The 15,499-nt window shown below is 44.2% G+C and overlaps 1 protein-coding gene across 5 annotated transcripts; it reads left to right on the top strand.

Moving 5' to 3' along the window:
* The first annotated feature begins 365 nt into the window (after window positions 1-365).
* On the top strand, window positions 366-13,621 carry C6H2orf80 (chromosome 6 C2orf80 homolog). Of its 5 annotated transcripts, XM_041124380.1 has the most exons (11): window positions 366-2,233; window positions 2,878-2,954; window positions 3,123-3,333; window positions 3,809-3,890; window positions 4,407-4,489; window positions 4,637-4,724; window positions 5,151-5,228; window positions 10,944-11,031; window positions 11,632-11,750; window positions 11,973-12,040; window positions 12,444-13,621. In XM_041124380.1, the coding sequence occupies exons 4-11, from the start codon at window positions 3,888-3,890 to the stop codon at window positions 12,559-12,561; spliced, it is 645 nt and encodes a 214-aa protein (XP_040980314.1). In that variant the 5' UTR covers window positions 366-2,233; window positions 2,878-2,954; window positions 3,123-3,333; window positions 3,809-3,887; the 3' UTR covers window positions 12,562-13,621. The 5 variants fall into 5 exon arrangements, with proteins under 5 accessions (XP_040980314.1, XP_040980313.1, XP_040980315.1 ...); XM_041124379.1 differs by lacking the exon at window positions 3,123-3,333; XM_041124381.1 differs by lacking the exons at window positions 2,878-2,954; window positions 3,123-3,333.
* The last annotated feature ends 1,878 nt before the right edge of the window (window positions 13,622-15,499 follow it).

Genomic DNA, 15,499 nt, shown 5'->3' with positions numbered 1-15,499 from the left:
GGGTAACAATGCTGCAGACACACAGACCCGCCTGTTGCTTTATTTCTTGCTCTGGGGAACCCATGACTGGCATTAAATGTGCTATGGTGTGGGGAAAAGACTTAAGTGTCCTTCTCTAATACATATTCTGTGCTCCATGCATGACAAATTCCACAGTTCAAGGGGCCTAAACTTGCTCGTACTAAGTTTACTAATTTACTTTACTAAGTTTATTAAGCACACTGGTCAGCAAATTAAATTAACAGTGGACAGCTTAAAACCAGAGACCCTCTCCCACGCAGCCCTATTTAAACAGTGGAAATCTTTGCCAGGTGATATTGCAGATGTCAATTACTCGGGTTTCAAAAAGTGATTGGACAAATTTGTGGAAGTAAAAAAACAAGCAACGGCTATTAACTGCCAAGACAACATTTTTTGCTCAAGAAGGTCCTGAGCTGCAAATCAGTGGAAAATGGGGAAATACACTGAGAAACTTCGATACTTACTGGCGCAGCTCTTCCGTCTCTTCCCCAGGCGTCTGCCAGCAGCTGCAATTTTTTTTCCCCAGGAAGAGCAAAAACACAGTGCCACTCCCCCTCCCTGCCTTGCAATGACACAGAAGCATTTCTTGCTTTGGGGGAAACAGCAGGGGTCAGTTCACCCCAGGGCTAGGGACCACCCTCATTTCAGGAAAGTCACTTTCTTCATCAGGGTATCACCCTTGCTACATCACAGGGGAGGGGTTGGGTTAGCAGGACTTTGGTTCAGTCCTGGTATGGCTATGTCCTCTTTGTGAAGGTCACTTTTCACACTCACCTGGCCATACCAGCAGATAAGCCCTGGGTAGGTGTAACTGGAGGAAAGGCAGGCAGTAGATCTGCGTTTCTCAAAGCAGAGCAAACAAGCAGCAGCTCTGCTGGAGACATGGGGTTGCCATGATGCCTGCCAGGCGGATGCCCTCAAAAATCAGATCCAACTTGATTACAAGCCTCACAGCTGGAATGAAAGATGGGGAAGTGCTAAGCTTGGTGCTCCTTTTGTCATAGAATTAAGGAGAATGGCCATAAGCATCTATTGCTGCTAGGGGGGGCCATTCCCAACTCCAGCCCTCCCTCAGTGGCTGCCCACCTGGCTTTCCACTGCTATGCCAAAGACATGGTAGGTGGCAGAACCGTGTCCACTACCTTTACCTCTTGCACCTGCCTAGGCACATGCCCAAAGCTTGGGCTTTGGAAAGAGAGCGGTGAAATAAGGAAGAAAAAGCACAGCACAAATTCTGTAAATACCAAGTAGGCTCTTTCCTGGAAAACATCTATGTCTCATGGTAATACATTTGCTTTTATGTTTCCTTGGAACATCACAAAGAGAGGCAACATTATGATCATGTCTCATAAACCCATTCCTATTGTTTACTAGGTAATAAGTTAATAACATGAGAAGTACATTCCCAGGGAGACGGATGGCTCATTCCATTCAGAACTATAGCCTGCAAACCTTCCTAATCTACAAAATCCAATAGCCTCTCACTGACTCGTTAGTCATCATGATGCATTGGCTATCATCAGCAGTCCTGTGCAAGAAGTGCCCTGCATCCACTGGAAGACAACAGCAGAATTTAGTAAGTCGTGTTGGGATTTCTTGGCTGTTAGAATTTCTCCTAATACTGTAAGCAAAAACATAACATTGATGAAAGAACAAGTAGCAGGATCCTCACTATATGCCACAAACACTGCAAATAGAACCCTGGATGGGCTCTTGGGAGGTATCGGGTCTGGTTTTTTCACCGTTCCATACGGTGGAAGGCTGGAACAGTGGAAGCTGATAGCTTCTTTTACAAGCAATTAGATCCATCAGAAAACCCAGTGAATAGTCTCTGCCTCCCTTGTTAGCAAGTCTTCTATATTTCCAACTAGCCATTCAGCAGTGAAACTCAATGCCTAGAAGTGTAAAAGGATCATTTAGGTTGAAACTGATAAACCAACCTGAAGGTGCAGGTTTAACCTCTTCTGTGTATTGTTGGTTTTGGGGTTTTTTTTTCCATTTAATTTCTCTCAGCTCAGCAGCATTGTTTCTAAGCAACAGGAGAAAGCTGCAGTCTTGCGTGAAGCCATAGCCTAATTTCCCTGGCACACAAACTGAGTGGCAGAGGGAAGAAAGGAACAGCAACATCAAGAGCGAATTCCTCTTCATAGATACCTGAAGTCAGAGAGGCTCCAAACCCAGATCCTGAGGCCTGTTCCAACAGCTGACACAGGTAGTGCATGATTTCTTGTGTACAGGTATGAGAAAGAGAATAGGGGGACAATATCCAGTAACAGAGAGAGCTTACTAGGTATGTCATTTGTGTACTATGGAGCAGAGGAGTGAAGCATGTGCTTTCATATTACAATAAATTGGTGGGCCAGGTGCTGGCTTCTCTCTTTGCTGTGTCCTGTCAGGCCAGCTGTTACCTCATCTCTTCCAGCCTGTCCTCTTCCCAGTCCATCCCCTCTTTGTACCACATAGGTCTGATTACTACAGAGTGGGGAGAGCAAGCCATGTGCTAAGAAACTCAGAATCAGCAGCAGGTCAATAGATTGCATTATATGAGAGAACATACATTACCGTGATGGGGATGCAAGCAACCTGCAAGCTGACACTCAAGACTGATGCTCATCTTAAATGGGCTTATTCTGCCCATTTCCCATTACCAAACTCCTTACCCTCACTTTCAGTACTGTGCATGTTGTCTTCTCTTTCTTGACTAGATTTTTCTCAGCTTCTGTTGTAATCTTACTTAGAAAACGGTTTTGACCAGATTTTTGTAGGGAGTCTCCAAGTGTCCCATACTCATTATCTGTGATTCAGATTTGCTCACTGACAGAGATACTTGGTAGGATGCACTTTTCTCTCTCCTAGATCCCACTAAGCTTATGTTACAGTGACAGCTAAAGTATGGAAAGAAAACGCCTGAAGAAAGAGATTGAAAAACTCCTGTAAGTAGTAACTGCCCAGAACCGCCTTCATTGCATTTGAGATGGACTTGTTCTCATTGCAAAGGGTTGTATGACCTAGCTGGATGACAACTGTAAAACCTTAGTCTTCTCTTGCTGGAAAGTATGAGCAGACTTCCTTTGAGGTGCTCTTCATTTTCTTACCCACAGTCTGCAGCATGATACCTGACTGCATATGTGACAGTAGAGATGTCAAAGCCCAGAACTTGCTCTGTGTCAGTGGGAATGACCAGGGGGGTGCAGAGTTTCTCCCTTGCAATGCAGCCAGTGCAGCTGCTGTCTGTAAGGGGTCTCCTAGTTCATGCAGCAGTGTCTCATGCTCTTTGATGCAGGAGTGCCCAGCAGACAGCTCCTAGGGGAGGTAAGCAGTGTCCCCTCTACTCCATAAAAGTCCTGTGCCCATCTACCCTAGGACTGCTTGCATGGATCGGTAGTACTTAGTCTGAGGAAAGATTGCAGAATCAGGCCTCTCCTGAATGAGAAGAACAAGCACCAGTGAAGCATCTCTTTCAGTCTGTTGGCTGTACAGTGAAATCCTTCTGTGAGTCCCCAGACTTCAAATACTTGATTGGTATTTGTACTTCTTCCTATATTTTGGGGCCTTTGGGGAAGACAGCAGTGTGGTTTGAGGGAAGCTAAGTTTAGCAGTGATGCAGAAAACTAACAACTTTCCTACTTAAGAGGTGTCTGTGAGAAATCCTGCAGCAGATTCCTAGCCCTGAATCATACCAAATTTAGCCCCAGTCTTGCACTAGCTTTAGAGTCATCTACTACATTTCTTATGCACCGGATTGCTTGCAACCAGTTTTAATCTGGAGTTATTTTCTTGCTTTAAGGGGAGATTATGTTGGCATCAGACTACGAGAAAATTAATTTGATCCAAGAGGACAAAGGCAGCCCACCTCTCTAGATGACATGGTAATCACCAGACTTCATACTTCCTATCCTCTTTAACTGCAGGGCTACTGAGAACTCTGAAGGATGGCTGTTTGGTACAGCTAAGTAACCTGTTCCTACAATGATCAATAAAAGCCCATTCCTGCAATGAGTATCTAAAGAGATTGGCTGTGGATACATTACACCTGGATGCTATTCAAGATAATTCAAGTTTTTGCTGATTTTTCAGCAAGACAAAGCTCATCCACAGAGGACATTTGATAAAGTTCAGGTCAACTAACCAAAGGGAATTCTTTACAAACTAAAGCTGTGTGTGCATAACAAAACATCTTTCAGGTAATCTGAGAAAGTCTTCCTGGCTGTGTTTAAAACCCCTCAAACCTCAGCAAGTGTCTTACAACTGGTGAGGTACCCAGTGTAGCTGAGACAATACTGGGCTCCAGCTCACGTTTCCCTGCATTTCTCCGGTCTTTCTGTCATCCCTCAGTCAAGCAATTACAGTAAAACAAAACACATAAGGTTCTTTTGTCTTTCCAGGTCCATTACAACTTAGCCTTCAGTGTTGCATTGCTGTGGCTAAGTGACATGGATGCTCAGACTGCACTGACAAGAGACAAAATGTGAGTATTGCAAAGCTAAGGCCCTACTGTTGCAGTGGGTTACACCAGTGTGAAAATGGAGTAAAAGCAGCAGTGAATCTAGCCCAGGACTACTTTTTGCATTTATAACACCAGGCTAATAATCTTCTTGTTCAAAACACCATACAGGAATTTTGCAGCTCACAACCGATACACATATCCCAACCGAATTGAGAGAGAAGCTATGATATTATCTTCATATGCTGGAATATTAATGGTAAGAGGGCAAGAAAGACAGCAATGTCTTTTGCTCCATGGCAGCAGTCTAGAAACACTCCCTGTACCCTGGATGTCTTTGTTCATTGAAAGCACAGTATACAGACAGTGCAAATATTACAAATCCATCTCATTTTTATCAGGTAGCCATTAAGTTTTGCTCAGCCTTAGAAAACAAAATAGGCAGTTTCAGTAGGTGGTCCTGTGTGTGTGGGTAAGTTACTTGTCTCACCCAAGTGCAAAATGGTGAGCAAGTTTCAGGACCAGATCTCAATAGATTTGAACTAGCAGCATGAAACAATACTAGGAGTTCACGTGAAAGCTGTTTCAGAGATCAAAGGAAGGGGGTATGAGCTAGATGTCATACGTTCACTTTAAAGAATACTACTTCTGAGAGCTGAACCTCTCTCTTTACCTGTCTTCACAGAACAGCATTCCTATTGAAGAGATCTTTGAGATTTACAGCATGAGGCCCTCAGCCACACACTGGCAGAGCTCTGCAAATGTGAGTGATTTGTTGGTTTTTCAGCATCTCTAACAGGGTCTGAGTGAAGATCTCTTACCTGTAGTGGCCTGGTCCAGCATGTAGTGCATAGGGCTGGCATTCTAGGAATGCGATCCACACATGGATTATTTCTCTTCTCACTCAGAGTAAGCTGTTGAACTATTCCCTTCTCACATTTGCCATTACAGTTCAGAGCCTTGTGGGTGGCCTTTCAGCATCATAACGAGATATAAAGCCACCATGTGCAGTTGTGGTTATCCATTGGGTACTTCATTCCTGCTGCTAGGCTTGAGGGTGTGTGTCAAAGCTGCAGAGTGCAGCAGTTTTCTTAATTGCTTGCAGATCATATTGTGTGGGGGTCTATTATAGCTACTGTTTATTCCAGCTCTCCCATACTAATAAAGGAAGGGACTTCATTCTATGGAAAGCAATCACTACTGTTAGACCAGCAGTCATCGAGGATATATGGATGATAGCTGGCAACATCCTACAATAAACTCTCATGTATCTCCTTGTTACAGCAGAACATAAGCATGCAGGTAGCATTCATGACCACAGGCTAGGTACAACAGTGTGAATTTTATCTGAAGTTAGCACTTTCCTTTGGGATTGTCATCTGGCTGCCAAAGACGTACTTTGTCTGTGCCCAGTCCACTCAGGTTGCAAACCAGAAATCATCAGGGGACAATACCTAACCTTTGCTAGCTCCTGGCCTCTAGTGCTGCTTTGCACTGCTTGGCCTCACTGAGGAGCCAAAGTTGCTTTGCTGGCAAGTATACCCTGTAGGCAGTTGTGTAAGCCAGTAAAACTCTCCCTGCATAGCCCACCTCTTTGCCACAGTTTTTCTGCCCTCCTCTTTTGTATGGACTCTGCAGATCCTCTGTGGTCTCCTTGACTCATTCTTATTCCCCTGTGAACTGATAAATCTTCCAGCTAAGGAAGTATGCTGTAGGTCTGAGATAAGGCATTCGTCAGAGGAACGAAAGATGTGAAATTTGGCTAAAGACCTTTAACCCTGCAAGACAGAGACTTCCTGCCATACCTCCATGGGTTTTTTTGTAAACTATTGTATGCTGCTTAGCAGAGTGTGCCAACACTGCAGGTCTTAATCTGGGATTGTGTTTAGGCAGGTTCAATCAGTGCTATGTTTACGGAAGCCAACTCTCAGAAGGGCACTCTGACACTTGCATAGGCATTACATGACACTGTTCAAGGATCCTTCCTGGATCCCAGTAAAGGATCAGAAATGGCACCTGTCAGAGAGCCTTAAATTCTCCCTTTATTGCAGTGTGAAAAAGAGTTGAATAAGAAAACAGTGCTAAGCCAATTTTTACTTGCAGTGCAGTGCAGTCCTATGGAAGGTGGACATACAGATTAAACAGAACAAAGCAGCAACTCTGTGACTGCAGGGTCATACGTGTTACCTGAGCACCTGCAGGGAAAAGATGTTCTAGAGTCTGGAAGTACCCTTGTGCCAAATCATACAATAGTAGCAGAAAACTTGCACAAGGTTTTACAGTTCAGTAATTGCAGAGAGAAGAGGTAACATTACCTTGACTTGCAGATTTGATTAGACTATCTGACTTTGGGCAAGTCATTTAATCTCTGTCCTAGTCAATCTGTGGCACAGTCTCGGTCATTATTTGCAGTTTAAAAGCCTCCAGAGAGAAGGAGGCTATGTTTCCTTGGGCATGGTGCTCTGATAACACAGCCTGCTGTCAGCCCGTATACCAGAGTTGTTTGGGTCTAGTCAGCTCTCAAGACAGGCAGCAGAGTGTGTGCCTCCTGCTTCCCTTCACCTGAGATTTCTAAGAGTGTATTTACATAAACAAAGGAATCCAATACTGTTTAAGACCTTCCCGACAAGTCACATCCCTGCTCTTTGGGAATGAAACCTTCGTGTGGAATGATCCATCAGGTCTTAGGGAACTTGTAACACCTGAGCAGTTTTAGATGTTAGGACAACTTCTGCATCTCCAGTTCAAATACCTTTCTATTTATATTTGGCATAAATTGCAGGGTTTACTGCTTTCATGCAGGTTCACACATCGGTGCTGTGTTAGGCATAAATGGCAGTGTTGAGGCAGCAAGGGCTGCAGTGGTGACATATACGGGAGGAGACCATGAACTGTCCTGTGCCAGTCAGCTCAGAAACCCATGTAAGCAGCCAGGCATGAGCCAAAACTTCAGCCAGAGGAGCACATGGCACTGCTACTCAAACATATTTAAGAAAGAACAGCAGCTACTAGGGAAGGAGACATGAGGACACTTGTAAGGAGCCATACGCGGTGACTATTAAGGGAGACATGGTCTTGGAAGGAGGCATTCCCTCCATGCCATGGCCTGCAGGGACAAAAGCACAGAGGAAAAGTGAGAAGTACAGAGAAACACCAGACAGAAACCATTCGCACATGAGCCCAAACTCCTTTGCCACCCATCACCTCACAGAAGGAATTGGGACAGACTGAATGCAACCATGAAAAAACAAGGGAAGTTGAGACTAGGCAGGGGAGGAAAGGTGCTTACTATATTTAACCTCTAGAGTTTGACCTCTTGATGCTTCCCTCATTACACCACCACTGGGATCAGAAACCTCTAGCAGCATAAGGGTTACTTCTAAAATCCCTGCTCCATCTTTTTAGTCTAAAAAGCCACCCATTGCACACTAGAATATTTGAATGATGTGCTCCTGGATTAAGAGGTTTATGAAGGCATTTTGTTGGCATGCCTCTTTCTGACTTAAATGCCTGGCTGACCACAGACTTCATGGTTCCTTTCTGGCCTGCACACTGGTGTGGGACTTTGCCAACCCAAGCAAACAAAGCACTGGTGCAGGGAAAGCACAGACGTATAAAAGCTCTTTGTCTTCAGTAGCTGACCTTCAGGGAGATGGTTTTGTTCTTCAAAGGGCAGAAGCAGCTTTTTTGGCTCTGTTGTGCTGTTCCTCTGTTGGACTTCTGCTGAAAATTATCCCCAGGCTACCAGAAAAAGAAACTGTATATGGTCCATGCAAAACTGGATATAGCAGGCAAATGTAACTGAGCAACCAGATGGATTAAAAAAAAAAAAAAAAAAAGCCTTCAGTAGACAAAAAGGAGATAGATACTCCAGCTTTACTGATCAGATCTCATCTTGGCCCTGTAGAGATTTCACCAGTTAAAACTCCTGAATCCTATCCTGCCTTGACACTAATACCTATACTTAGTCCCAGTCTTAAAGTGGTCCCATTCCCAAGCATACTTAAAAGGCTTTCATCATTGCTAGCATCACACACCTTGCAGAATACACTCCACACTTTTTGAAGTGTTCTGCCAGTTAGGTCTGAGAGAGTCCACCAAAGAAGAGGTACCAGTTCAGTGGTACCAGTGACTCCTAGCTTTGGCCATAGCGATAGTAAGCTATTGCCCCCTTCTCCCACCAGCCTACTGTCTAGACTGGTGTGCTATGAGCAATAAAGTGGAAGGAATCTCCTGCTGCATAAAGGCATAATGCATTTGGATACTATAATATCTGTGCCTTTTAAAAAATGTTACATTTTAAACTCAAGTCATTTGCCCCTTTTGCCCCATTAGTAATAGCAAACTAGCTCCAGCCTTCTCTCTTTGAACAGAGCAAAAAGCTGAACTATTCACCTCCTCCTCTACCTTAGGCAAGAAAAGGGCAGTCCAACTATTCACAGCCACACTAAGATGTAACCCAGCTCCTGGGCCTTTGGCATAGTGCTTTACAGAAGACCATTCCCACCAGTGTGCTCTAATTACCACTAATGTGGAGTGGGGAAGGAGGCTATGCAGCGTCCATGGAGATATAGCCTGCTTCACAAGGGCCTTGCCTGTGTTCAGAGCAAGTTTCTCTAGCAGCATATCTTTAGCCATGTAAGTGTAATTGCCCTTTAAAAAAATAAAGGAAGTATTATAATCTTTAATTCCTGACTCAAGTCACAAGAAAGTATTCTGTATGGCCCAGCTATTTAAGAAAAGACCATCTGTGCTGGAATATATACATTTTATCTTCAGTAACACAGACTTTCTTGACATTTCCCAAGCAACCATTAAAAGTTGCTGTGGAACTGTAATCAGACTATAATAGATGGTTTACATGTTATTCACAGTGTTTCTCGTGCACCTTTTGGTGTTTTTTAACCTGTCATGCTTAGCTGTAATATTAATGATGGACTACCACCCGGTGTCCAGAAAGGACTAGAGCTCACTCCAGCTCACAGGTGCATCAGAACAGCCTTGGCCGTAACCTCTCTTAGTTTAATTTTCCCATGTCAAGAACTAGAAATGTCACTAGATGCAATGTAGGGGCATTTCAAAACATGTTAGTTTGAAGGAGGGATCTTCCCCTCTGCTCCTGGGATAAGTGGGTGGATCAGTTCTCCCTCCTGTTGCTGTGAACATTACGCTGTATATGTTTACTGTCATGCTTCTTATGGGCAGGAATCCTTTTGTCTAGGAACTTCCAACCCAGGATATTTTTAGAAATGTCCATTTTGAGTGCACACCATACACTGCAGAGGAGTGATGTTTTCTTGGAAGGTTTCCAGCTACTCATGCTGTTATCCGTGGTGGTTTGGGGTTTTTTTTCTGGGGGTGGGGGGAGGGTGTTAGTGGTTTTTTTAGCTTTGATTTATATTCTGATATTATGCAAGCAGAGACAAAGAAAGAACAGAAACAGTCTTTCTGTTCATCTCATGTTACTGTGCATTTGCCTAGATCCTGCCCCTAGTGGACTCAGGGATACTTCCTTCATGGTCATGAGGTAGCAAAGTTACAAAATTTTCTGAAGAGGAAGATAAGCCATTGTTATCAGGATATCCAGTTTCTATTTAAGCCAACAATGCTGCTTAATTTTAATCATGGATTTAAGATTATTCCCACTCTATAAGAAAGGAACGGAAATGCTTTGCTGAATTTGGAAACTAAGGGTAATTTATTTTGCAAAGCCCTAATTAGTTGAAGAGGTTAAATCTACTGTTTTCATTAACAGTAACTCTTGGAGCACAGCTTGTGCCTCCTTAAGAGTCCTCAACTCAAAGAGCTGGAATCCAGCCCATCTCAAAATTCAATTTCTGTGGATCTCAGGTTTGGTTATCTTCTCCCCCTGCCCTTTCCCATCAAAGTAAAGTGGAGATTCCTGTTATCCTCCATCACTTTTGAAGTCTTGGCTTAGATCTCCTTGAAAATCAAGCACTAGCTTTACCAGGATATGTAGATACTTAGGAAGACTAAGTCACATCTTAGTGGGAAATTAGGGTCCAGAAGATTTCTGATTCATAAGAAGGGACATCCTAGCCTGAGATGGATATAATGGTTACTATCCCAACTGCCTGCTGCTTCTCAGAGTTTCCTACCCCATTGTCCAGCATTTCAGGAGCTGTCATGTGAACAGCTGACATCCTGCCCACCAGAATATTATGGCAGACCACAATCCGCAGGCTGCACCAGTACATACGGGTCTATAAAATGCAGCAGTTCAGCTACTGTGTGGACAACTGAAATGTCTGGGCAGGGGATGGGCGCTTCAAAAAGCAGGGTGGGCCAAGCAGCCAGGACAAAAACTGCCAGCAAAGCTGTGCTAATTTATCCATCAGTTCTGAAGCAGAAACTGAAGCAGTTTTCTTACTTTCCACTGACCACAAAAGCATATGCCCATTTGGCTTAGCACATAGTTTCTGCAGACATACTAATCTATGAATTGTTGTCCTTCCAGGACCACTGGATTCAACCTTTCAAGCTCTCCCTACATCCATTTGCCATGCTGACTGCCCCTGAAGCTGCAGAGTATGCCTGGAAGCAAGGTGAGCACATTTCAGCCCAACTCCCACAAGGCCAGGGTGGAAGGACATGGGGCAGCAGCACCTGTCCCAGAAGAGCCACCAAGTTACAGGCTGCTGAGCTCCAACAGCTGCACGTGGAAAGGATAGTGTAAACCTTGGTCCGTGCCTATTCTCTTTCGGGGGTATGGGGGGGAGCGGGTACAGGCATTTTCTCATTGTAGTGTAGAAATAGTGTCTAGCTCAGGTTCCTGAAGTTCGTGACAATTGCAAAAGGAGCATTTTCCTCAAGGTGAGGTAAACAATAAGATTACACATTTCTAGTAGAATCAGCCTTCATGTCTGACAATCACTTGTTTGTTCTTAAGCTTGGACTAATAGTAGGACTTTTGCAAAGGTCAGTTATGCTACTGGCCAGTGAAAAAGCCACCCCCTGCCCCCTTCCCTGCTTCTTCTCCAAGTGCAGCAAAAATGAAAGTAACTTCAGGAGCATTAAAGAATTTGAAGCTGGGACCCCTTACCTCCAACCATGTATTGCAACTGATCCCATGCAGTAGGTCTGTAAACCAGCCTGGTGCCACTCTGTAAGCTCAAGATGATGCGAGACTCTTTCTCCCTCCCAAGGCATCAAGTACCAGACAGCAGCAGCATATCAAAAGACCAACCCATGTTCAGCAAGTAGAGCTAAAAAGGACAGCAAGCAACTGGACTCACTGACTAGACGAAAGCAACAGGTTGACAAAGTAGGTCTGAAGAATTCACACAAGCCAGTAAAACTGTTTTTGCAACACTACCACTGAATGTCAAAGCTGGGGCAGCACTTCTAGCCACCAGAGCACGCAACGTCTTTCTTGTCTACCCTTCTCAGCACTCTTTAGCATGAGATGTTTCATAGTAGCACTAATCTATAACATAGTGTCAATCCTAAATTGTACTTTTATGGCAACTGTATCACACCTTGGCAGGAGGTGTCACTCATGAGCTGTAAAATCAACTCCAGTAATACTCAACATGCACACGGAAGACACTTCTGGCAAATATCCCTGCAAAACACATTCACTGCTATCACTTTTAGGTTAAAAAAACCAGTTGAAGACTATTTTTGAAAAAATTAACAAAAACCTGACTCCATAAAGAGCCCAGTAATGTCAGATTAGGCTAGCATGTACATGAATTAGGCTCTGCCTTTCTATTTGTCCATGATTTGCTAAAGCCTATTGTTTGCTGCAGCTCCACTGAGCAGGAGAGCTAAGAAAACATTCCAGCAGCAGGGCTGGATTTGACCGAGTAAAGGGGCTCCCCCACAGCCCTGAGTTCAATGTGCATCACATGTCACACAGCAGGAGGGAAGCTGCTCTGCCATGCACTCCCCATCTCTCCTGATGGATTCAGCCCTGCATGCTGTGCTTGTGCTTATTAACATTTGCATCCTGCAGGGAGCCACAGAAGCAAAACAAGAAATTGCTCCAGAGAAGCCTGGAACAGAGTCAAAAGCAAGGAATGCAAAAGAAGCAAAGACATAACAAAGACCCAGACTTCATGTACCTCACTTAGCTGTAGATGAGGTAACTGATGTCTTCTACCTTAGCTTTGGTAATACATTTGCAACTTGTGTTTTGGTTTTTGGGGTTTTTTTTTTTTTTGTTTTGTTTTGTTTTGTTGTTTTTAAATCTTAGCAGTCATTCCTTTCTTTCCACCCCTCATATCTCGTAGCCAAGACCCTGACATTCCCTCCTCTTCCCTTAGCCACAGCTCTCCTGCTTCCCTGCCAGTGTGTTGGGAGCTTACATTTTCCCAGTGCATCCCTACTGCTTCTCAACCCACCATGCTACTTTTACATAGCCAAAGAGAGGATGCAGCACTTGAGAGACAGGGATTACACACTTCCCCTTGTCCACAGTGCTGTGCAACTCCCACACGTGATCCAGAGTGGGGCAGGAATGAGCTTCCCTGCATGTGACATGAGGGTTTTGCCTCTCAGGATGATCCCATTTTCTTCAGCTTTCCCCTGTAACCATCCTGCTTTCTTATTTCCTTAAAGGACTCAGCTGAAGAAAAAGCCTCTCCCTGCAGTGCCAGTGTAGCACTGAAGCCTATCTGTCTTCCATTCCCCATTTGTAGGTCTCTAATGGTTTGCCTCTGTTATGTCCATGCTGTGCTGCCCAAGAACACTCCCCATTTCTTAGAGGGGCTGTCACAATCCTCATGCTTGTACAAACTCTACCTTGGGAAAAGAGTTGGGTGCACATGGTTGTCCTTCCACATCCCTCTCTTCCTCTGGCTGGAAGCCTGGGCACACAGTATGGGCTGTTCTATAGGACTTTTTCTACTTAATTTCATAGAAGTTTCAGGGCTCAGTGGGGTAGTAGAAGTGTTCACTGCTGAGAGGTGTATTTAACACTAACTGCAGGGTAGAGAGACTCCATTAGAGCTCTTTACATATAAAAATGATAGAAATGAAGATTCCCAGCTACTTCTAGCCAAAGGATAGGCATCCATCCAAAGTATGGTCACATATTGTTCAGCTGCATTAACCCATGCCTTGGAGATGGTCCTGTACTCTAATGCAAAATAACTGCTAAAGGAAAAACCAATAAACACTTGTGAAACAAAACTGTTTTTCTTCTTCTGCCCACCGATTCTCAGTCACTGAGCCCATTTATGGAGATGCCAAAAGACAGCACTACACAAGAAAGCCTGGGAATGGTTAAACTTAATCACAGATTCAAAGGGTCTTTTAGAAGTCCTCATGGACTCAAAGCTTGCTCTCAGCTCACCAGGTTCACAGGGTTTTTTTGTTTTTTTAACATATCACAAATTTCCTATTAAAATTGGTCTAAATAGAATGTTTTTGCTGTAAACACCTGTCCTTTCAATTCTGAGCTGTCCATGGGGAAAGACCTAACCACAGCTTGGTAACGTTCAGAAATTACAGATTAACTGGTGAGTCTTTGTGCTGATATTGATGGGGCTTCTCGGCCATACCATGCATCCCCCCACTTTCCTTTCAAGCATGTGAGCCAAAATGCAAGGCCCAGGGAGTCAGATTAGAAGGCTAGAGGGGACTCAAGATAAACAGCAACATCACCCTCCCTTACACAGGAACTCTTTAGCCATGCATTTCTGTAGCACCAGCTGTTTTGGCCTGTTTTGTTCACTCTGTAGGAAGTGGGATTACTGGAATGCACTATCCAATCCCATTTAGCAGTTCCTACCTCTCCTCCATGGCCTGTGTTCACTGCTGGGACAGGTCTGACCTGTCACATTCAGCACAGGCTCATTCCTGGAGCTCAGAGCATCCATCAGCTTCTAAACAGAGGTTTCTGTTCGTGCAAACAAATTCAGTAGAGCAGTAAGGAGCAGCCAGTGCCAGGACCTGAGCAAATTTCATTCCAACTCAAACAGCATCAGGCTGACCCCTTGAAAGCCAAAGTAGAGACAAATTGTACTTTGAAATGAGGTCATTACAAGAGGGGAGGAGGGGATATTGCTGCTGAGCACGTGAGTAAGAGAACAATGGCGAGGGGGTGGTTAAGATTAAACAGCTAGAGAGAGATTAACATCTCATGACTGATTTTTGTTCACTGACCTGCAATAAAGTAAACAGTAAGACTTTAACAAATAGGTGATTAGCCATGTTATTCCAGTGCTGCCTTTGCTATTAGAGTACTCCCATGTTCTTCACTTTTCATTGGCTAATACTTCCTGGTTTCTACAGATAAGGCTGGTGGAGTTACGAGGAGTAAGCAACAGAAAACTTGCTATGCTAACAAGCATAAAACCAGTATTTCATTTTCAGAGTGCAGGTACCTGCCCCTTCACTATTCCCTCCGCTGTTGGCTGGCTGGTGTCTGATTGTCTGCACACAAAAATCAAGGCCAGCAGATCATGGTTTGCCATTCATATGTTCACATTTTCAGACAGCCAAAATCAAGGAGCTGAAAGGTGCTTGTAGATGTGTACACAGTGGGATTGGTGAATGATAGCCTTCTGCCACCTTGACTGAAATTTCCTCCTTTCCTGAGCTATATTGTCTCCTGAATAAAAAAAAGGTTTTGCTGTGACCAGACCAATTAGCCAGGACAACTTCAAATCCTCTTCTCAGCTACACAAAAAGCAATGGACATAGTTCAGAGCTCAGAGGAGACACACAAATTTTGTTCTACAGGACCCAGAAGAGACCTCTGATCATACGTGCACACTTAGCACCAGTTGTCACATGCATACAGTTGGTGCCTACCACTGCACTGCAATAGTATCCACAGTGGGAAAGGCAAGAGACCATTCTGGGTCTGCTCTTTCTAAGTACCTGAAATCATGGTACTGAGACCTTGTGAAGCAAGTGGGGAACTGAACAGGGCATCATCCACTTTCCCTTTGGCAATTTAAGAGCTGCCCATTGCACCCCAGAGACTGACTCCAGTAGCAGAACTCATGGTGGCAACTTGATACTGCAATTCACAGCCCAGTTTATGACACTGAAATCAGATTG

The sequence above is a fragment of the Aquila chrysaetos genome, chromosome 6, assembly GCF_900496995.4.
Source record: "Aquila chrysaetos chrysaetos chromosome 6, bAquChr1.4, whole genome shotgun sequence".
In the NCBI taxonomy this organism is placed as follows: domain Eukaryota; kingdom Metazoa; phylum Chordata; class Aves; order Accipitriformes; family Accipitridae; genus Aquila; species Aquila chrysaetos.
This window is presented reverse-complemented; position numbering and strand designations above follow the sequence as displayed.

Bases quoted from the DNA above. Each gene is read 5' to 3' on its own strand.
- C6H2orf80 (XM_041124381.1), top strand. The intron at 4,490-4,636 runs GTGAGTATTGCA...AACACCATACAG, and splicing joins GCACTGACAAGAGACAAAAT to GAATTTTGCAGCTCACAACC. The intron at 5,229-10,943 runs GTGAGTGATTTG...TTGTCCTTCCAG, and splicing joins ACTGGCAGAGCTCTGCAAAT to GACCACTGGATTCAACCTTT.